Source organism: Dendrobates tinctorius, unplaced genomic scaffold, assembly GCF_039654945.1.
Source record: "Dendrobates tinctorius isolate UK_male_01 unplaced genomic scaffold, ASM3965494v1 ptg000144l, whole genome shotgun sequence".
NCBI classification, from domain to species: domain Eukaryota; kingdom Metazoa; phylum Chordata; class Amphibia; order Anura; family Dendrobatidae; genus Dendrobates; species Dendrobates tinctorius.
In genome coordinates this window covers 2,880,164-2,902,671 of record NW_027361811.1, presented here as the reverse complement: position 1 = coordinate 2,902,671, position 22,508 = coordinate 2,880,164, and the positions used below count along the sequence as shown (strand labels likewise).

Below are 22,508 nucleotides of genomic sequence, written 5' to 3'. Positions count from 1 at the left end.
TCTGGGTTTTCACACAGCTCAGTGTACAATGAGTGGTAGGCTCCACAGCTCCCTCGGACTTCGACAATGGGGTGTTGCCAATAACGGCAATGACGTCTTCTCGGTCTTCATTGTTCTTGACAAGCCACAGCAAAGGCATGAGCCAATTTCAAAGACAAATCCAGATTAAGCATGAAGTTCTCTTTGCTAATAAGATCCATCTTTCAGCTAGAAACAGCATCAAGACTAGGATTTAATCAGTGCAGTTTGTCTATATACAGAAATCGCATGATACACACCCATAGGGTGTCTAGTGTCAAGGCAATTGTACTGGCAAAGCATTGGGAATATCAAACGCATGCGCATAAAAGACGCAAACGCAAGCAAAAACGCATACTAACGCATGCACACGCAGCGGTTTTTTGCCGTCATGCGTAAAATGATGCGGATAAAAAAACGCTGCGTTTGCATGCATTTGCGCATGCAGATGATACGCTGCGCACACAAATGCAAACATGAACCTAGCCTAAATAAGATTAAAATAGATAAATCTCCAGGTTCGGATGGCATACATCCACGAGTACTAAGAGAACTAAGTAATGTAATAGACAAGCCATTATTTCTTATATTTAGGGACTCTATAGCGGCCGAGTCTGTTCAACAGGACTGGCGCATAGCAAATATTGTACCAATATGCAAAAAGGACTCTAAAGGTGAACCTGGAAATTATAGGCCAGTAAATCTAACCTCTATTGTTGGTAAACTATTTCAAGGGTTTCTTAGGGATGTTATTCTGGATTATCTCAATGAGAATAACTGTTTAACTCCATATCATCATGGGTTTATGAGGAATCGTTCCTGTGAAACCAATCTAATCAGTTTTTATGAAGAGGTAAGCAATAGAATGGACCAAGGTGAGTCATTGGACGTGGTATATCTTGAATTTTCCAAAACGTTTGATACCGTGCCACACAAGAGGTTGGTACACAAAATGAGAATGCTGGGTCTGGGGGAAAGTGTGTGTAAATGGGTAAGTAACTGGCTTACTGATAGAAAGCAGAGGGCGGTTATAAATGGTATATTCTCTCACTGGGTCGCTGTGACCAGTGGGGTACCGCAGGGGTCGGTGTAGGGACCTAGTCTCTTCAACATATTTATTAAAGATCTGGTAGAAGGTTTACACAGTCAAATATCCATATTTGCAAATGATACAAAACTATCTAAAGTAGTCAATACAAGAGAAGATAGTATTCTGCTACAGATGGATCTGGATAAGTTGGAAACTTGAGCCGAAAGGTGGCAGATGCGGCTTAAGTACAATGATAAATGTAATGTTATACACATGGGAAGAAAAAAATCAATATCACCAATACATATTGAACTGGAAACCACTGAGTAAATCTGACATGGAGAAGGACTTGGGGATTCTAGTTAATGATAAACTTACCTGGAGCAGCCAGTCCCACGCAGCGGCTGCCAAAGCAAACAGGATCAAGGGATGCATTAAAAGAAGTCTGTATACAAATGATGAGAACATTTTACTGCCTCTGTACAAATCCCTGGTTAGACCGCATATGGAGTACTGTGTCCAGTTTTGGGCACCGGTGCTCAGGAAGGATATAATGGAACTAGAGCAAGTACAAAGGAGGGCAAGAAAATTAATAAAGGGGATGGGGAACTACAATACCAAGAGAGATTAGCAAAATTAGGATTATTTAGTCTAGAAAAAAAGACGACTGAGGGGCGATCTAATAACCATGTATAAGTACATAAAGGGACAATACAAATATCTCTCCGAGGATCTGTTTATACCAAGGAAGGTGATGGTCACAAGGGGGAAATCTCTGCGTCTGGAGGAGAGAAGGTTTTTCCACCAACATAGAAGAGAATTCTTTACTGATAAGGCAGTGAGAATCTGGAATTTCTTGCCTGAGGAGGTGGTTATGGCGAACTCAGTCGAGGAGTTCAAGAGAGGCCTGGAAGTCTTCCTAGAGTGTAACAATATTGTATCTTACAGTTATTAGGTTCTTTAGAAGGAAATAGATCTGGAGATTTATTCTGATAGATTATAGGCTGAACTGGATGGACACATGTCTTTTTTCGGCCTTGCTAACTATGTTACTATACTAAATCATAGAATGTTGATACATACAATAGCACCAATAGAAACAATGGTGCTTTATAAATAAATAATAATAGTAAGGGGATCTCCTGGGAAGATTGAATAAGCCACAGATCTGAGTTCCTCAAACTCCTGTCATCTACCAGAGAGATAAGGCAATGATTTCTCACTCAGAGAAGGTATGTACAGAAATGTGCACAAGTGCAGTACACCTGTGTGCAATTAAATAAAAGCAGCCAAAAAATTCCAAGTGAGGCCAAAAGGAGACAAAAATAACCATGGCTATAGAGCCACGCAAATTTATAAAAGCCAGTAAACAAGAGCTCCTCATTAAGTCCACATGAGAATATACTTCTCAAATAAAAGGTCCACTTGGATTCCCGGTGTAGAAGCTCTGGTGTGATGTTCCTATTACGAACATTAGTACGGATCCTTTCTAGACCAACAACCCGGGTCTTCTTGGTCTTGCCTCCATGATGGTGCAGAAAGCACACAGCCACTGAGGTTAGAGTTTCCCTCTTGTCCTGATCCAATTAATAAATTCGGGATGAGTGTTTAAACAGACAGTTAATATTGTAGCGCATGTTAATTATGTTCTAAAATGGCCCAATTTATAATGATGTGGATAAAAAGAACTAAGAGAGCTCAGGCTGTTCACAAAGGATTTTCTGGGAGTTCCTGGAAGGGTACAAAGTCAATGTTGTCATCAGTATCAATATTGTAAGTTTTCACTCGCTCTGGTAGGCGTTCGGCTTAAGTACTGTTCACACAGAGAATGCAGTTTTGGTCCAAACAGGCACAGTTTTTATCGCTTTTCACAGGTTGCACAGCATCAAAAAACTCAAACATAGATCCCTAGCCTTGTCCATGCGTTAACAGAACTGAACAGACACTGGCTACTCATACGGTGGCCCTAGCTCAGTCAAACAAAATAGCTATTATCCATACCAACAACTGATAATTGTGGTTCTCTGCACACGGCCCGTGCAGACTCTTCTCAGAGAGGGATTCTGACCTCTCTTTAGCTCCAACACAAAACACATCCGGTCTGGAGTCCACGTGTGCATTCACAAGCCAACACATTTGCTACATCCAGCAGACTGACTCCTCAGTCACTCAATTCAGAGAGAGACCCAAAAAAATCTCTCAGTTACAGCTCACAACTTTGCTGGCCCCACAATTAATTTACTTCCTGCCTCTTAGAGAAACCATGCAGATGCCCCTGTTCTTATTAGCTATGCGATAGAGAAAAATATAAATTATATATTACACATATACACACACAATTTGTACAAGAATTATCATTGTATTAATTATTGTATTAACATATAAGGATAATTAGATAATAGATTTATGGATCTGTCTGCCTCATTTGAAGTCAAGAATTATTTTTTTCCCTAAGATGAGGGATCTTAGGAAGGGATTTTTATTTTCTATGGATCAACTTTTGGCTTTAAATTATGCAATAAGTATGTGAAAGTGTGATCATAGTCTTCAAGTATTTATAGCTAACTGGCCATGGGACAAGGGAAAAGATCAACAGGTAGTATTAGAATATGATGATCTGCTCAGCAATATAAGAAAACCTGCTCAAATAGATTTGGTCAATGACAAAGTCAAGGTGGTCATAAAAAACAGGTCATCCGGAGAACATCACTAAAATCTCAAACATCCTGTTTTTAATTGGCAGTAAATGATTTCATCTGGCCTTCTGCAACTCTTTGAAAGACTCAAAAACAACAGTGACTAGCAAACGCATAAACCAACTTAAAAAGTCAGCCTCCAATTTCACTCCTGAGCTATAGCAAATATTGTCTTTAAAAAATTTTTTAGGGGCGATAAATTTAGAAAGCTTGTATGTAAAGCTAGCTTGTATGTTGCATTGTGATATACAGTACAATACAAAGTTGAAATTAGAAGTTTACATACACTATATAGACACATATGCTTGTTTTTCTCAATATCAGACATGAAATCAGAATAAACCTTTCCTGTTCGTCAATTATGATTACCATAATTATTCAAATTTGACAAAATAGCAGAATAATGAGAGAGAGAGAATGTTTTAACCCCCTAGCGACAGAGCCAATTTTTACAATTCTGACAACTGTCATTTTATGAGGTTATAGCTCTGGAACTCTTTAACGGATCCCACGGATTCTGAGACTGTTTTTTCATGACATATTGTACTTCATGTTAGTGGTAAATGAAAAAAATGGTAATTTGGCAAAAATGTTGAAAATTTGGCAATTTTCAAACTTAATTTTTGTACCCTTAAATCAGAGAGTCATATTGCACAAAATAGTTAATAGATAACATTTCTCATATGTCAACTTCACATCAGCACAATTTTGGAAACATATTTTTTTTGTTAGGACATTATAAGAGTTAAAAGTTGAACAGCAAGTTCTCATTTTTAAAAAAAAATTTACAAAACCATTTTTTTAGGGATCACCTCACATTTGAACTGAGTTTGGGGTGGGGTCAATATAACAGAAAATACCCAAAAGTCACACCATTCTAAAAACTGCACCGCTCAAGGTGCGCAAAACCACAATCAAAAAGTTTATTTACTAAAGCAATGTGGAAGGAAAAACATCAAGGTTACTTATGGGTAGCCAGTTTTTCTGGAGCCCATGACGGCACACATGAGAGAGGAGGGGATCCGCCCAGTCAGGACAGGAACCCTACAGAAGATAAAAGGGCGGTACCTCTCCCTCGCTTCAGTTGGTTTACAGAGCATGAGAGGCCACCCGGGTTAGTAAAACTATCACCACATTATATTTAACTAAAAAATCACCCAAACTATAGTGAACACCAAAGGAGTGATATGGGGGGCGAATATACAGGTGCCTTCATGGGCTCTGGAAAAATTGGCTACCGGTAAGTAACCTTGGTGTTTTTCCCGTCTCCCATGACGGCACATATGAGAGACTTTTGTAGAATAAGACACCTTAAGGAGGGACCACCGCTTGTAGCACCCTTCTACCAAAGGTAAGGTCAGTAGAGGAAGATAGATCAAGTCGGTAGTGCTTAAAAAAGGTTGAAGGTGAGGACCAAGTAGCGGCTTTACAAATCTGCTCAATCGATACCTCAGCCTTCTCTGCCCAGGAGGTAGCCACAGCTCTGTTGGAGTGAGCCTTGATGCCTTCTGGAACCGGAGCGCCACTTACAGAGCAGGATAACATAATGGCCTCCCTGATCCATCTGGCAATAGTACTCTTAGCTACCCCGTACCCTTTTCTACTACCCTGAAAGGCTACAAACAGGGACTGATCTTTCCTCCATTGACTAGTCACTGACATATATTGTAATATGGCCCTCCTTACATCCAATGTATGGAACTTTTGCTCCCCAGGATTATTACAAAATGATGGCAAGGAGATCTCCTTAGTCCTATGAAACTTGAGGACCACCTTGGGGAGGTAGGCCGGGTCTGGTCTTAGAACCACTCGGTCATCCAAAACCTGCGCATATGGAGGGCATATAGACAGAGCTTGTAGGTCGCTCACTCTACGGGCCGATGTTAAGGCTACCAGTAATCCAGTTTTAAGTGTGAGTAGTTTTGGTGACATCTCTTGTAATGGTTCAAAGGGATCTTTGGTTAAAGCCTTCAAAACTAGATTCAGATCCCAGGGTGGTATCTTTGGGATAATGACCGGCCTCGACCTACTGCAGGACTTTATGAACCGGGACACCCACCTATTGGATGCTAGGTTGCAGTTATATAGGGCCCCCAGAGCTGAGACTTGGACTTTGAGGGAGTTAGTGCCTAACCCGAGATGCAGCCCCGACTGTAGGAATTCTAGGATAGGTCCCACTGGAGCTACATCCCCTAAAGGTTCCCCCAGGAAGTCTAGGAACTTTTTCCATGTTCTACCATAGATTTCTGATGTTATAGGTTACCTACTCTTCAACAGGGTGGAGACTAACCCTGGTGAGAATCCCTGGCGACTCAGTAGCGCCCTCTCAAATTCCAGGCTGCCAGATGATCACCTGAGAGTGGTCCACTGGTCCCTGGGAAAGCAGGTCTGGAACCTCCGGTAAGATCCATGGATCTGTCACTGACATGAGTCTCAGAAGGGAGAACCAAGGCCTCCTCGGCCAAAAAAGGAGCTATAAGAATTATTCTCGCTTGATCTTCCTTGATTTTCTGGATTACTATCGGGAACATTGTTATCGGGGGGAACGCGTAGGCCAGGGGGAAGTTCCAGGGTATTTGTAGGGCAACTACTGCAAAGGGGTATTCTTTTGGATTTAGTGAGCAGAACTTCCTGACCCTCCTGTTGCGTGAGGTGGCAAACAGGTCTATTTCTGTTTTGCCCCAAGTTTGAACTATTTGTTGGAAAACTTGGGGATTTAGGGACCATTCCCCCTGTCTTAGGTGTCTGCGACTCAGGAAGTCTGCTTGTGTATTTTCGACACCCCTAATATGCAGTGCCGTGATGGATAACAGATGTTATTCTGCTAACTGGAAAAGTAGATTTGATATTTACATGAGGCCCCGAGATCTCGTTCCCCCTGGTGGTTGATGTAAGCTACCACTGCACGATTATTCATCATGACTCGAGTGTAGTGGCCCCGAAGCAAGGGGAGAAAATATTTCATGGCTTTCTCTACTGCCCATAGTTCTTTTACATTTGAACCGTGATCCTTTTCTAGCGAGGACAAGGTTCCCTGCATTGAGTGGGATCTCAGGTGTACTCCCCACCCTGTGGCACTCGCGTCGGTTGTAATGATGTCCTCGACCGGTTTCTGCCACGGGACACTGGCTGTTAGATGCTCTTCTACAGTCCACCAGAGTAGGAAATCTCTCACAGCCATGGAGAGAGACATAGTTCGCCCTCTAAAGACCCTTTCAATTGTTTCTGTGCTGACAGAACTTCCCACTGCAGTTGTCTTAAGTGGTACCGTGCCCATGCTACCGCAGGTATGCATGATGTCAACGAGCCTAAAAGGGACATTGCGTTCCTCAGTTCCATAGCCGGCCTTTGCATTGCTGTGCGAGATAGGCCCCTTATCTTGGTCACTTTGTTCTCTGGTAGGATGCAGCGCTGTCGCTCGGAGTCCAATATTAGCCCTAGGAAGGATTGCACTTTTACTGGTGTTAGGGTATGTGCACACGTTGCAGAAAATTTCTGCACAAAAACCTGAATCCCTTCCCAGAAACCGCACCTTTTTTCCCGCAGCGGTTTTTGTGCGTTTTTTGCGCAGTTTTGATGCGTTTTTGATGCGTTTTTTACCGCAGCGGTTTCTAAAAGCATGGGAGAAGTCTAAACCGCGGAAAAAACGCAAAATTAATGTGCATGCTGCAGTTTTTACTGTGATGCGTTTTTTTCGCGGTAAAAAACGCATCAATGTGCACACAAAGTGGAAAATGCATAGAAATGACTGTGCAGCTTATTTTTAGCTGTTTTATAGCGGTTTTATAGTGAAAACCGCGGTAAAAACCGCTAAAAAAACGCTGTGTGTGAACACAGCCTGAATCTTGTCTTTGGGATGTTTACTATCCATCCTAACCCTACTAAAGTTGATATAACTTCCTTCACACGGTGTGTGCAATGGGTCTCCGACCTCCCTACCACAAGGAAGTCGTCCAGGTATGGGACGATCACTATGTCCAGGGAATGAAGAAATGACATTACTTCGGCCATCACTTTGGTGAAAACTCTGGGGGCTGTAGACAGGCCGAACGCAAGGGCTGCATATTGGTAGTGTTTGACCTGACCTTGGACATAGAGCGCTACTCTCAAGTACTTTTGATACTCCCGATGGATTGGGATATGATAGTAGGCATCTTTTAAGTCTATCACTGCCATGAGGCAGTGCTGGAACAGGGTTTTTGTGGCCGTATTAATTGACTCCATTTTGAAGGAGCAATTGTCTACCCATTGATTGGGTCTCCTCAAATTGACTATTGTCCTCCAAGAGCCGTCTGATTTTTGTATTAAAAAGAGGGGGACTTCCTGTAGGACTTGTTTTTGCACTAGTCCCAAGACTTCTGTAACCAGGGCCAGTTGTTGCTCTTGGGCTTTCCTTCGGTGTGTTATTATAAAAGTTGGCCTGGGTGGACGGGTGAATTTTAATTTTAAACCGTCCTTGATTATGCTTAGGACCCATGTACTGAGGGAGATATTTGCCCAGGCAGAAAGGAAGAGAGAATGCCTTCCCCCTACCTCCGACCTGATGTCATTGGGGAGATTTTTGGGAGGAAGTAGAGGGCCCTTTAAACATATAGCCCAATCCTCTCTTTTCATTAAAGTCCCAATTTTTCCTATCTCCCGGGGGACGACCCCTGTTAAATCTTCTCCTCCGAAAGGGCTGCTTCTTGGGTTCTCCCAGAAATCGGGGAAAGCTTTTCTTCCTATCCCCCGCATGCTCCAAAATTTCCTCTAGTTTTTTCCCGAAGAGGAATTGGCCGTCACATGGAATGGAACACAGTCTATGTTTCGATGGCAAATAACCCGGACACCCTTTAAGCCACAGGGCTCGTCTTGCCGCATTTGACAAGCTCGCCGCTCTAGCTGTTAATCTGGCGGAATCTGCCGAGGCATCCGCTAGGAAAGCCGCTGCTCCATGTACCAATGTCAGATTAGACAGTATTTCGTCCCTAGGAGCTTTATCCCTGATCTGGTCCTCTATTTGTTGCAGCCAGACCATGAGGGCACGGGCGGTACAAGTACCAGCTATTGCCAGTTTTAATCCATCTGCTGATGCTTCCCAGATATGTTTCAGGAAACTATCTGCTTTTTTTTTATCAAGTGGGTCTTTTAGCACGCCAGAGTCCTCTAATGGTAGGGATACCTTTTTTGAGGATTTAGCTACAGCACCATCAATTTTTGGGATTTTTTTTCCCAGGTTTCTGAGTCTTTTTGTTCGAATGGGTACCTCCTTTTTGATGTAGAAGGTAAGGCCCCTGACCTCTCTGGTTTTTTCCATTCCCTGTCAATTAAGGCCCTTATCTTATTTACAGGGAAGGTGCGTTTTTTCTTTTCCTCCAGTCCTCCAAACATCCTCCAATGACTTAGGTGTCTTTTCCTCCTTAAGGCTCACTGTGGACCTGACAGCTTTGACCAGCTTTTCTACGTCCTCTGTTGGGAAACACGGACGGCCCCCTATATCGCTGTCCGAGGAGGATTCTGAGGACCGAGTAGAGGAAGAGGAGGCGGAGTGGGACAGGGATTTTTCCTGACCTTCCTGCACTAGCGAGGCCTCTGAATCAGAATCCCTTTTGCGGCTTCTTTTATCTATGTTTTTGAGGGCTGCTTTTAGGGAGCCTTTCATCTCCTCTTGTATTATAGCCCTAAAGCTAGTCACAAAATTAGGGGTCTCATCCCGTATGGTTTTGTTTATACAGTCAGTGCAGAGATCTTTCTGCCACTGAACTGCCAGCGGGTTTCTGCATAGAGCGCTTTCGCTATTCTTTGTTTTTCCGCTAGACTTCCTCGACCCCTAGTGATCAAACAGAAAAAATGGAACCCCGTTACCATAAGGGGGATATTCACGTAGATCACTCACCACCGCTGTTAATCAAGGATACTGATCTCGGAGGCTCATCAGATGCATTCGTGATGCTTTTTCTGGACGTCGCAGTCATGCTGGTCATTAGGGTGATGACTATTTTAAAAATTTTGCAAAACGAAAATGAAACCCCTTACATTGGTGGAACAATTCCATACAAATGACATTAGTATCATCAAATTTGAAAAATATTCAAAAAAGTTCCCCCTCTTTTTCATTTCAAAATTTAAAAAAAAAAGATTTTTCGTGTTTTAATTTAAATCTATAAAGAAAATATATTTCTAAGTTATAACAAAAAGTGGTATTTTATTCACATCTAGAACATTCTGGAATATTTTAAAATATTTTGTAATTTAGTATTATCTTTTCATTTTCAGTGCAAAGCTTCAAGTTTTACGATCAAGAAGTGCAGGACAGGTCATTCAGAAAATGTCTTCTAGAAATTCCACCAACAGTGTAAAGGCAAACAGGTCTATCTGGACGAGGAATCTGCCCTCCTATTCTCAACATAAAAGGGATCCAAGTATTTCATATGTTGAAAAGCTCTCCAATCTTACGCGGATGCCAACGAACTGCCAAATTCTTGGAAACTTCAGTTTTCTGTTCAACAGCAAGAAGCGGCGAAGGCAGAAGAAGAAGGCAATTAAGTGTTTGAAGGCGCACTGGTTGGTCGAGGAGTCATTAATTGACATTCCCAGATCTAACCAAAATGCTGAAGGTGCTGTAAAACTGATGGAGGAACTACATGCGAAATCGAAACAAATTGAATTTTTGAATCTAAAATTCATAGGAAAAAATAATTTTTAAACACTTCTTTTGTACATATTGTACTTATAATTAACTGTTTTATACCGTATTTGTTAAAAAACGAATAATAAAAGTTGCTTAGTTATTACTATTATCGTTTCAATAATGCAAAATTGCAAGTCCTTTTTTGGGGGGAAAAAACAATTTTTGCCTTATTTCATTTGAATGAAAGGGGGAACTTTTTTTAAAAAACAAAAAAAAGCAATACGTATTCTTAAATAACCCATAAAAGTTCCTCCATTGCACATGGTTTCATAAAAAAAAATTTTTTGTCATTACACTACTGGTCATGTTTACGACTGCTGCTCCCACCACTCGAGCGGCTACTCCTGGTATGCTGGCGGCTCGGCAAGGCATCTGGCGAGAGCTCCTGCTGCTGCCACTGCTGCTGCTCTTCTTGCCCCACTTCCATTGTGAAGTTTTGGGCATGAGTGCTTCTTCTGTGGTCCAGGAAAGATGTATATCTTTGTACCGTGTTAGCCAGTAGATAGAAAAATATTCAGGATTGAGAGTCCTCAGTAGTTGATACCTTTTAATGGCTAACTGAAAAGATGGTAATACATTGCAAGCTTTCGAGACTACTCAGGTCTCTTCATCAGGCTAGACTAATACAAAATCTGAAGTCACATATTTATGCACAATACAGCCTAGAAAAAATGCAATAGATAAGACAAGTGACGTGAAGCAGAACTATCAATATGGGAGAGGGAGAAACATAAATATAAACATTGGACCAGTTCATAGATAAGGAGTCTGGATGTTTTATGGTCCTCTGATTGGGGTCTAGTTCTGTGTTGCCCCGCAAGGTTTTAAAAGGAAATTCCTTAATTGATGTAAAAAGACATAAATCCATGCGACACATTCATTCCAGCACTGAGAGTGTCAAAGTTCGTCATAAATTTGTACTCCCAAACTCGTCTCTCTCTCTGAGATGTGAAGTTACCTTTCAATACCAGTAATTTCATATCCATGCTGCTGTGATCAGGGATACAGAAATGTTTTGCCACAGGTAGATCCATTCTTTTTTCTCTTATTGTGTGACGATGAGCATTCATCCTTGTTCTAAGCTTTTGCCCTGTCTCCCCCACATACAGACCCCCAGTTGGACATTTAGTACAAATAATTAAGTACACCACATTAGATGTAATGCAGGTGAAAGTACCTGGGATCTTGTAGTCCTGATGTGAGTTGGGGATCTTTATCTTGTCCGTGATCATTATAAATGGACAGGTTTTACATTTTTTCTGGTTGCAAGGAAAGGTTCCTGCAGCTGTTGGAGAGGACAGGGAGCTTCTGACAATGATGCTTCTTAAATTTGGGGGCTGCCTAAAACACAGCAGTGGGGAGTCTGGAAAAATGGATTTTAATCGGGCATCTTTTTGTAGTAAAGGTTGTAATTTCCGTGCAGCTCCCCTTAGCACCTCCAGATTTGGGTTGTAGGTGACTACTAGAGGCACTCGGTTATTTTCTTCTTTAGCTTTGTAATGTAGCAGGTCATCACTCTTTTTAAGAGGGATCCAATGCACTCTCTGCCTCCTCTGATCCCCATTGACAGCCCCTCCCCCCCGCCACGCTAATGGGGTTAATTTTTGGCCGGCATTTTTTTTCATGGCGCCGCCCCCGACATCACACGGGCACACCCATTCCCAGTGTGCCTTGCGTGTGACGTCAGAGGGGCGTGACCCGGAAGCGGCCGCCCCTCCTGTATGAACTGGATGCCAGCAGAGGGAGGAGGGCAGCGCGGCAGGCACGGAAGAGCCCCTGGACCCCTGACCATGCTGCGCTGACGCCCGCTCGGATGCTGAGCTCCCAGGGGACCCGCGGACGGCGCTTCCACCCTCGACGCCCAGCGCACAGGCTCTGCCTGAACTTCCATGCTGGAACGGGGGTGGGCAGGTACGGACATCTTGACACGCCGTCTTCAGCACACGGATCCCTGTCAGGACAGGAAACCCAACTGAAGCGAGGGAGAGGTACCGCCCTTTTAACTTCATTAGGGTTCCTGTCCTGACTGGGCGGATCCCCTCTCTCATGTGTGCTGTCATGGGAGATGGGAAAAATGAACATTTTACTTTTTTCACAAAAAGTTACTTCAGAACCAATTTTTTTTTTATTTTCACAAGGGTAGCAGGAGAAAATGGACCACAAAATTTGTTGTGCAATTTCTCATAAGTACGCCAATACTCAGTATGTCAGGGAAAGCCCCTGTTTGGGAGCATGGCAGGGTGCAGATGGGAGGGAGCACCGTTTGACTTTTTCAATGCAAAATTGGCTGGAATCAATGGTGGCGCCTTGCTGCGTTTGGAGACCCACTGATGTACCTAAACAGTCGAACCCCGACCAATTCTAACTCTAACCCTAACACACCCCTAACCCTAATTCCGGGCCCTAACCATAACCCTAACCCAACACACCCCTAACCCTAATCTCAACCCTAACCATAACTAACCACAATCCTAACTCTAACACGCCCCTAACCCCAACCATAATCACAACCCTTCCTGGAAGCATGAGTTAAATGCCTCTATCAGAGATTGACAGCGGTATTTAACTAGTTAACAGCTGCGGGTGGTTTGAGATTCAATCTGCGGCTGTTGCGGGCACATGTTAGCTGTATATATCAGCTGACATATGCCCTGAAAGGTGTGGGCTCATCGCCGGAGCTCGCATCAAACAGGGGGAGTCCAAAATTGGCGTACAATTATACTTGATGTTGGAGTTAAACAATTCTGTACTGCCCATATTATGATGTCATGTGTTTGGAAGCTTCTGGCAACATCTGAGTTAATTAGAGAGACACCTGTGATTTATTTTAATGTACACCTGAAACACACTACTTTGTGAAGCATCAAGGGAAAGTCTCTAGAAATCAGCCAAGATATCAAGAAAAGAATTGTGGACTTGCACAAGTCTGGCTCATCCTTGTGTACAATTTCAAGATACCCGAAGGTGCCTCGTTTATTTGTGCAAACAATTATACACAAATACAAACAAGATGGAAATGTTCAGCCATCATATTGCTCAGGAAGGAGACAAGATTTGTATCCCAGAGATGAAATTGTTTTGGTCTGACGTGTGCATATCAACCCAAGGACAAAAGCAAAAGACTTTGTGAAGATGATGGCGGAAGCTGGTAAGATTGTGTCAATATCTACAGTGAAATGAGTCTTGTATCAACATGGGCTGAAAGGCCACTCAGCCAGGAAGAATCCATTACTCAAAAGAAACATAAAAAGCCAGATTAATATTTGCAAATGCACACAGGAACAAAAACCTTAACTTTTGGAGACATGTCCTGTGGTCTGATGAAACTAAAATTTAACTTTTTAGGCATAATGACCATCGTTATCTTTGGAGGAAAAAGGGATAAGTTTGGAAGCATAAGAACACCATCCCAACTGTGAAACACAGGGGTGGGAGCATCATGGTGTAGGGCTGTTTTGCTGCAGGAGGGACTGGTGCACTTCACAAAATAGATCTCAGCATGAGAAAATAAAATTATGTGGCAATACTGAAGCAATATCTCAAGACATCGGTCAGGAAGTTAAAGCTTGAGCAGAAATGGGTCTTCCAAATGGACAATGACCAGGAGTATACTGCTAAAATGGTAACAAGGTGGCTCAGGGATAACAAAGTCAATGTTTTGGAGTGGCCATCACAAAGCCCTGATCGGAATCCACTTGAAAATTGATGGGCAAAGCTGAAAAGGCTGGTGTGAGCAAGGCGACCTACAAAGCTGGATGAGTTATACCAGTTTTGTCAGGAGGAATGGGCTCAAATTGAGGAATGGAGGCATTTTTGAAGAGGACGGTTCATCCAGTTATGGTGGTCACTGATCACAAGAATTTAGTTAACATTGAATCAGCAAAAAGGTTAACTCCTAGACAGGCCAGATGGTCCTGATTTTTCTATTACATTCCGGCCAGGGTCTAAGAATGTAAAAGCTGATACATTGTCTTGTAGTCTAGATTTAATTTCATCTCCAGAACCTCCATCCTTCATTATTCCTCATGGTATTGTGGGTTCCATGTTGACCTCAGAATTGGAAGAGGATATTTTTAAAGTCCAGTCGTTGGCTCCTTCCGCTTCCCCAGGGTCCAAATTATTTGTGCCTGTATACCTAAGATTGCGGATGATACAGGGCTTATTGAGCACTGTATTGCAAACATAGGACAGAGATGGTATTAAACTATCTCTAGCTTGTCTATGAGGAGTCCAAGATGCTGAATGCCTGCTTAATTTAATCCAGATGAATGATGTGGACCAGCAAAATGTTGAGAGGTGTAGTAGTCCACAAATACCATTGTCACCCAGCAATCAGGTTGCGGGCTTTAGGGCGGTGGGATGAAAGAGAAGAGTCCCCCCTAATTCTTACACCACTTAAATACCACAGTCACTGTTGACCAAGACATTTGGAGGTTAAACAGCTATGATCGCAAATTTTGGAACAGGAAGTGTAGATTTTAACTGACTAGTACAACCTGAAAACGTGCTAAACTGGTACAAGGGAATCTGTCACAAGCTTTTATTACCCCATATAAAAGCAGCATAATTTATGGGCAGAGACCCTGATGCCAGTGATATGTCACTTATTGGGCTACTTGCTGTCATTTTGATAAAATTCCTGTTTTCTCTTTTGTAGATTTAGCATGTCTCCGAATGTTGACCTCTGCATAACCCCACCCACACCACTGGCAAATTTCTGCCCATGTACAGTGTACACAAAGCTAATGGAAATCAGTACAGGAGGGCACCACAAAATAGGAGGGATACACCTGAGGCCTGTTAAAAAACAAGACAAAAACTAGAAAGAGAAAAAGCCACAGGCAATGTACACAGGGATCACGTTAAATACTCTAATATTTTATTAGATACTTGTAGACAGCTGAAACAGCACACACATAAAAACATTTAAAAGTCATAATATGACAAATACTGTACAAATAGGCTCATACTAGAGCTACAGTCCTCAGAAAAGTGACATACTGCTTGATAAACAAATGGATATCCCCATAACCAACAATGTTCATGCACATGGACAAGGTCAGCACATCTAAAAAAAAACCTCTTATCTCAAAAGCTATTTTACACATGTGTCATCAAAAAATAGAGATCATAGAGGCACTAATTACACTGAGTATGTACAGTGTAATGATATTATAAAGCATACACTAAAATAGTGTGGCACAAACCAGTATGGTTTAATTGAGATTAATAAAGGAGTCTGTGTCATTTTTTTCAAATAAAGGACTTTATTCTGGCTGTGTCTTTATTTAGCATATAACTATAGGATTAGTAATGGATAGGCCTCTCCATTACTAAGCCGTGCGGTGACATCAACCCCACAAATATTTCTCCACTTGCCACTACAGGGCAAGTGGAAGGAGCCGGGCAAGGCGCCAGAATTGGCACAGCTAATAGATGTGCCTTTTCTGGGAAGCAACGGGCTGCTATTTTTAGGTGCGCCGTGCGCGCCGAAATGCAACATGCTGCATTTCGGCGCGCACGGAGCACCGTCAAAAGTGCGCAGCACGCTACTTTCACACTGGCAGCGCATGATCTGCGCACCCTATGCTAAAGATAGGGTGCGCCGATCGCATGCGTGCAAATGCGAAAGTAGGCGGTGATCCCGGATGGGGCGGGCAGGGAGCCGGATCGGGGCGGGGCTTAACGACGCAGTGCGCAGCGTTGTTTTAACGCGAATGTGAAACCAGCCTAAGAAGTCTGACATTTTTTTTTATAAACATTCCAAAAATTCCTGTGAAGCACCTGAAGGGTTAACAAACTTCTTGAATGTGGTTTTGAGCACCTTCAGGGGTGCAGTTTTTAGAACGGTGTCACTTTAGGGTATTTTCTATCATATAGACCCCTCAAAGTGACTTCAAATGTGATGTAGTCCCTAAAAAAGTGGTGTTGTAAAAAACGAGAAATCGCCGTTTAACTTTTAACCCTTATAACTTTCTAAAAAAAAAAATTTGGTTCCAAAAGTGTGCTGATGTAAAGTAAACATGTGGAAATGTTACTTATTAACTATTTTGTGTGACATATCTCTGTGATTTAATGCATGAAAATTCAAAGTTGGAAAAGTGCGAAATTTGGTCAGAATTGTAAAAATTGGGCCGGCCTTTAACATGCAGACCACCCTCGGGGGGTAAAGGGGTTTAAAGAGAATGGTGAGAAAGGCAGCATTGAAATACATTAAGTCAATGTATCATGTCATTATCACGTAACCCTAGTACAGAAATTGAGACGTTAGAAGAATTTGTGTATATGAAGCCTCACACCGCCGCTAAGTGTGCGGTCTTACCTTTATCCAGCTATTGGCTTTTCTTTCTATGGCATTCTGTGGTTCACTGCTAGTCAAGCAGCAAAGACAACATATCAGGATCTGTCGAGTGTCATCTGCAAAACAGATTTAAATTGATATATTTCTATATAAAAACACACATTATGCCAGCATCCGACTTTATTCACTTAAGTGACATTTAGACTCTCATCCTTTCTCACGTATAATACCAGATCAATGTATTCCATTATATTATTGATTGCGTTATACAAGGTGTTTTGAAGAGCTGACAGCTATAACCTTTAGATGGTAAGTTGCTTTGCAAATGAATTCTTCTTTCCTTTCTAGTTTATCTGCTAAAATGCACTAAATGTTACTAAGTCCTAAGGAATAGCTATAATAATATTAATTATGTAAAAGTGATTATTCAGCTTTATTTAACAATATAATTATTACTATTTCAGCGTATTTGAGTGCCAATCTTCATTATTTAAGATTTAAAAACACAAATATATAAACATTCTTGTAGCTTCCTACAGTTTCAGTATTTATTTAATGCAGGAAGCCACATGATATCACAGCTCACTTCTCCAGAGTCCAAGCAGGGCTTGGGGACTAATGGAAACAGGAGTATGTAAAAATTGGGTAGTGAGATTCCATTCTCTAATTGTGATTCTGTCCAAAGTACAGTCTTCAAGAGACCCCCCGAAATGACTATTTGCTCATTTAATCAGCCAACCAAGTCTAACAAATGTTTAGTGTTAGCCCCCATAACAGCTTGATACTCTTTAAATGCTACAGTTAGGTCCTACAGGCACTAGAAAGAGTAGCCTCCAATGGCAGACCAATATTACATAATACTTCAAAAAGAAGCAAGAATATTTGTCAGTTTTTAACTTTAAATATGGTCTGCTGGTCATAATGAACAGAAATACTTGAGTCCGCACAGCAGTTGTAAAGTGGGAAGCTTTCAGATTAGTTTTCTGACATCTTGTCCAATAAAATAACTGCAAAAATTCTTAATATTTTATAGAAACAATTAATAAATAGAGTTGCATAATAAAAGTGAGCTCTACTTTTGGAAACTACAACATTCCTATTCGGCATGTTCAGAATATGGAACAGTCAATTATGACACTATCGAAATGTATGTAAAATGAGGAGCAACCTTGGAGATACTTATTTTACAATCATGTTAAATTACGTCACATCTGCAGGGGTTCATAGCAGCCAAAGAGTGATCTACTAAGTGAGAAAGATACAAGTCATGAATAGGTTGAATAAGGTCGAGGTCACACGGCCATCGATTCTCTCTTGCAAGAGAACTGGGCCGATTATGTTAATGTCATCCAGATCAGACTCTGTCAAGAGTTTAAGGGTCCCGTTACATTTAGCGATGCACCAGCGATACCGACAACGATACGATCCGGTCAGGATCGCTGGTGCATCGCTAAATGGTCGCTAGTGAGCTGCCAAACAGGCAGATCTCTCCAGCGATGCCGCAGCGATACAGCGCTCCGTCAGGGGTTGCTGTTACCTGTCACACCTCAGAGATTCTGACAACTTCCGCCTGCGTCCATGAATTCTGCGACATCTCTAGTCGGCGCTGAACACAGCGATGCATGCCGGCCAGCGGGACGCCAACGCCGAAAAAATGGCCCAGGCCATTCGAGCACGATCAGCAATATCCAGGGGGTCTGGTCGCAGGTACGTGTCACACAAAGTGAGATCGCTGGCGAGATCGCTGTTGCGTCACAAAATCGGTGACGCTTTAGCGATCTCGCTAGCGATCTCGCTATGTGAGAAAGGCCCTTAATCTATGTGTCACCGTAGAGTCATCAGATTCTCTCACGTGAGAGAATCGTACCACAGGTATGGAGAAGATGGATAACTTAATTTCTCCATTCTGTGTCTTTGGTAATCGGACTGCACTCGGATGTCATCACATGCATCAATGTTTCACACCCACACATAGACATGTGAACATGATCCGATTATTGGATGCACTCGCAGCATGCTTCAATTGTTTTCTCATGCGGAATCGACATAAGAAAAAACATCACAGATCAGAACTGCCCCATAACATTGAGCCGAGTGCTATCCAAGCCCTAAGACTGAGAAACTGCAGTTGTCATATTAGTTGTGTTGAAGAACTTTAATTATTTTTATTTCATTGTTTTTCATTACAGATAAACCGGTTGTTTATAATAAACCTAATTTTTAATGGAAGTTGAAAAATTTTGATTACAACTAAACCTCTACTATTTCTCACATCTCCACTTGGAGTTATAAGTGTGGCCGCGACCTGCAATGCTGCCCAGTCTGGCAGCGTGAGTGTGTGAGTGCATGCGCTGTCCAGCCGGAGTAATCAGCTCCTTGCTGGGTCATTGTTACACCACCACACTCTACTTAAACTCCAGAATACTGCTGATAGTTGATAGTTATAGCGTATACATGCTCTGGTTCATTTGAGGTATTCAGCCTGATTGATTCTCAATTTTTACCTCGGTTCATGTTTAGACATGTAGACCTGATCCTTCCGCCTGACAATTCTGTTCCTGGCCTCCTGGTATTGGCACTGCTTTCTGATGACTCGCCATCAGATTGCTTAATTGGCCACCAGCCACTTTGTGGATCCAAGCTAGGGGCCCTTGTGTAAATCCAGATCCCCGTACTGGGGTTAAAGGGTGAAGGCGAGGACATCCCTTGAGATCTGCTAGATGGATTGGCTAGTGCAAAGCCTGGCCATGGATGCCATAGTAAGAGATGCCAGCCTTCCACTGACAGTATGTTTGCTAAGAAATATGGTTGTTTTTTTCTCTACAGCACTCATTACATTACTTGTTGTCATTACATTTGTGTTCTGTAATGACTCAAATGAGGTTATCCAGCTTTTATAAAATGATAGACTATCCTGTGAATAAAGTTGATATATATAGCATGTCGATAGTTAGATCCTTACTGACCCCTAATATTAATTGGCTTGCTAACCCCTGTAAATAAAAAAAAAAATATTCAAAGTTGTCATGTGTGCAGCAACACAGCAACACAAATGTCTGTGCAAACATGAAACCAAATGAATATGCCCAAGCTTTTGAAGTTGAAATAATTATTAGGGCTGATTTTGAGTTAAGGTTTTATAAATCAGCATTAAACTCCATATTGTAATGGTGTATTTTAATGGTAACATGCACATAGAAAGTGCAAATTGACTCATAAAACATATTTTAGGACTGCTAAGCCACTTTCTGAAAAATAATTAAAATACATTTTGCCTTAATCAAGAAAAAGAACAATCTCCGTAAACGATGAAGGTAAGGATTTGCGGGATTTCATCCATTGAGTTTAGCATTTTAAAACCATTAACCAAAGTAATTAAAAATATACAATATCCTGAAAGGGACTATAGCCTGTCCAAAATTTCATCCATTTTTTTCTCTAGCAACTAATGCATGTGGCATGTAACAGAGATAGAAATTAGTTGGCCGTAATGGTGAAAGCAAGCTTCTTTAATGGAACTCTATGCTTTTTTTTATCAGGTACTTAAGGATGTTAAAGCTGATGTAAAGCAGCTTTGTGTAATAAATGTCTACTTGGCCTGTAGGCCTGTTGTGACCTCCTGCTGGTGGCATCTTTACAAATCTGTAATGTTTGTTTTTTTTCAACGGACAACCATATATTGCATTTATGTTCCTTTAGTTGCACTGTTATTAATTCACAGAGATACACAGTGTTAAAGTGGATCAATGCTGGACCACATTTCACAAAATAACTATATGTTAAAGTGGGTAAAAACCTTTTTTTTTTTTGCTACTGCCCTCTGCCTGTCCGGTGTGGTCAGTTAGGTTTTTTTTTTTTTTTTTAACAAGAAAACATTGCAAATCAAAGTCTATTCTTTAACAGCAGACATTTAAACAATATGATTATGATTTCCTGCTCGACAATGAGAAAATAACTCAACCACTACACCACAGTAGTAAAATCGATTTTAAGTGCCTGCTCTGCTCCCCACACACAAAATGCAAGCTCAGCATAATAAAGCAGGGGAAAAGTTGAGTATTGTAATTAAAGGAAAAGAGGAAGGGGGTGTTTCTGGCCTTTCTAAACATAAGAAGAAGAATTAAAGACCACAAAAGGTTGCTCGATTCTTTATTTTTCTAAGAAAAATAAGATAAATTCCAGCTGTTTCAGACCACTGGAAAGTGGCTGTAGGTTTATGTTATGTAAAAATAGTACTTCGATTATATAAAGGGTGACAGATAAATGAACCATCTGTATTTATAAATTAGAAAAAAAAAGTAAAAAAAAAAGTTCAAGCAAAACATTTTTGGGTAAAACAGAATTATGTTCTCGGATTCCACTTCCCTCCTGGAATTGTTCCTATATGAAAAATTGAAAGCATCATCCTCAAATAAACAATTTCTAAAATGTCAGTCTAAGCAGTAAACATCACTTGTTACTAGAGTTGGTGTGAAACGCTTTATCCTGTGCCATACCATCGCCCATGTCAGTGGCCGCTGCATGAGAGCAGGAGTGCTGCCTCTTACCTGCTGGAATCCACATCTTTTCTTCTGATTAGCTGACCTGGCGCAACATCAAATGTCACTGCAACGATGACGTAGCGTCTCGCCAGTTAATCAAAAGAGAGTGGGGATGCCGGGAGGTAGGAGGCGATACTCCTGCTCCCGTGCAGTGGCCATAGAAGACAATTGTCGAGGCCAATGGAATGGGACATGTCAATGGATTCACACCAAACCCTACATTGTTGTTGGTACCATTTTGGAGTACATTTTAGTTTACTTTATATTCAATTTTTGGATGTAGAAGAAATAATTGAAGAACAGAAACTCAGGCATTTGTATTTATTTTGTTTATGGCACTCACAACTAATGTTTTTAAAGCCTGGTCTTTTCTAAATCCAGAGAACATATATATAGTTGTTTTCGTTCCAAAATTAGAGATAGGAGGAGCTTTTCTTTCTCGTAAATATTGTTTTAATTTCACTTGAAGCTGAAATCGCTTGATTGCAGTGTATTGTAAATATAGTGATCTTCTATGAACACTGTCTGTGGGGTTGGTTGCGGGGATGGAGTGACAGAGATCCTCCCTTTGTCTAAAGCCCCCGTCACACACAGCGATCTCGCTAGCGAGATTGCTGCCGAGTCACAAGTTTTGTGACGCTACAGCGATCTCACCAGCGAGATCGCTGTGTGTGACACTTATCAGCGACCAGCCCCCCTGCCGGATATAGCTGATCGTGCTCGAATGGCCTGGACATTTTTTTGATCGTTGGTCTCCCGCTGGCCAGCACACATCACTGCGTGTGGCTGGCGGGAGACCAGCGATCAGCGATCTGGTAACAAAGATAAACATCGGGTTTTTAAGCGCGGCGCTTAGAAACCCGATGTTTACCTTGGTTACCAGCTCCCTGCACCAGCACGCTGGTATCTTAACGTACACTGCGGGTAACTAAGCGACGTGCGTCGCTTGTTACCCACGTGTTGCTGTCCTGATCGCTGCTGAGATCTGCCTGTTTGGCAGCTCACCAGAGATCATGTAGCGACACACCAGCGATCCTGACAAGGTCATATCGTTGTTGGGATCGCTGGCGAGTCGCTATGTGGGACGGGGCCCTAACTGATAAGGGCAGCAACCAAAGGGTTAAACTGCAGCAATCATGTAAGAATAGACAAACATGGATTTTTGTGAGTACTCACCGTAAAATCCTTTTCTCCGAGACGCTCATTGGGGGACACAGAGACTGTGGTGTGTGCTTCTGCCGTCTGGAGGCCG

General features: G+C 41.9%; 1 protein-coding gene across 3 annotated transcripts in view; it reads right to left on the bottom strand.

The window, feature by feature from the left end:
* FANCC (FA complementation group C) overlaps positions 1-22,508 on the bottom strand; it is a 342,843-nt gene that overhangs the window by 245,237 nt on the left and 75,098 nt on the right. For all 3 annotated transcript variants that reach the window (XM_073545963.1, XM_073545964.1, XM_073545961.1), the window contains one exon: positions 16,737-16,831. In XM_073545963.1, the coding sequence (XP_073402064.1) occupies positions 16,737-16,831 (95 nt within the window). The remainder of the gene's footprint in view (positions 1-16,736; positions 16,832-22,508) is intronic.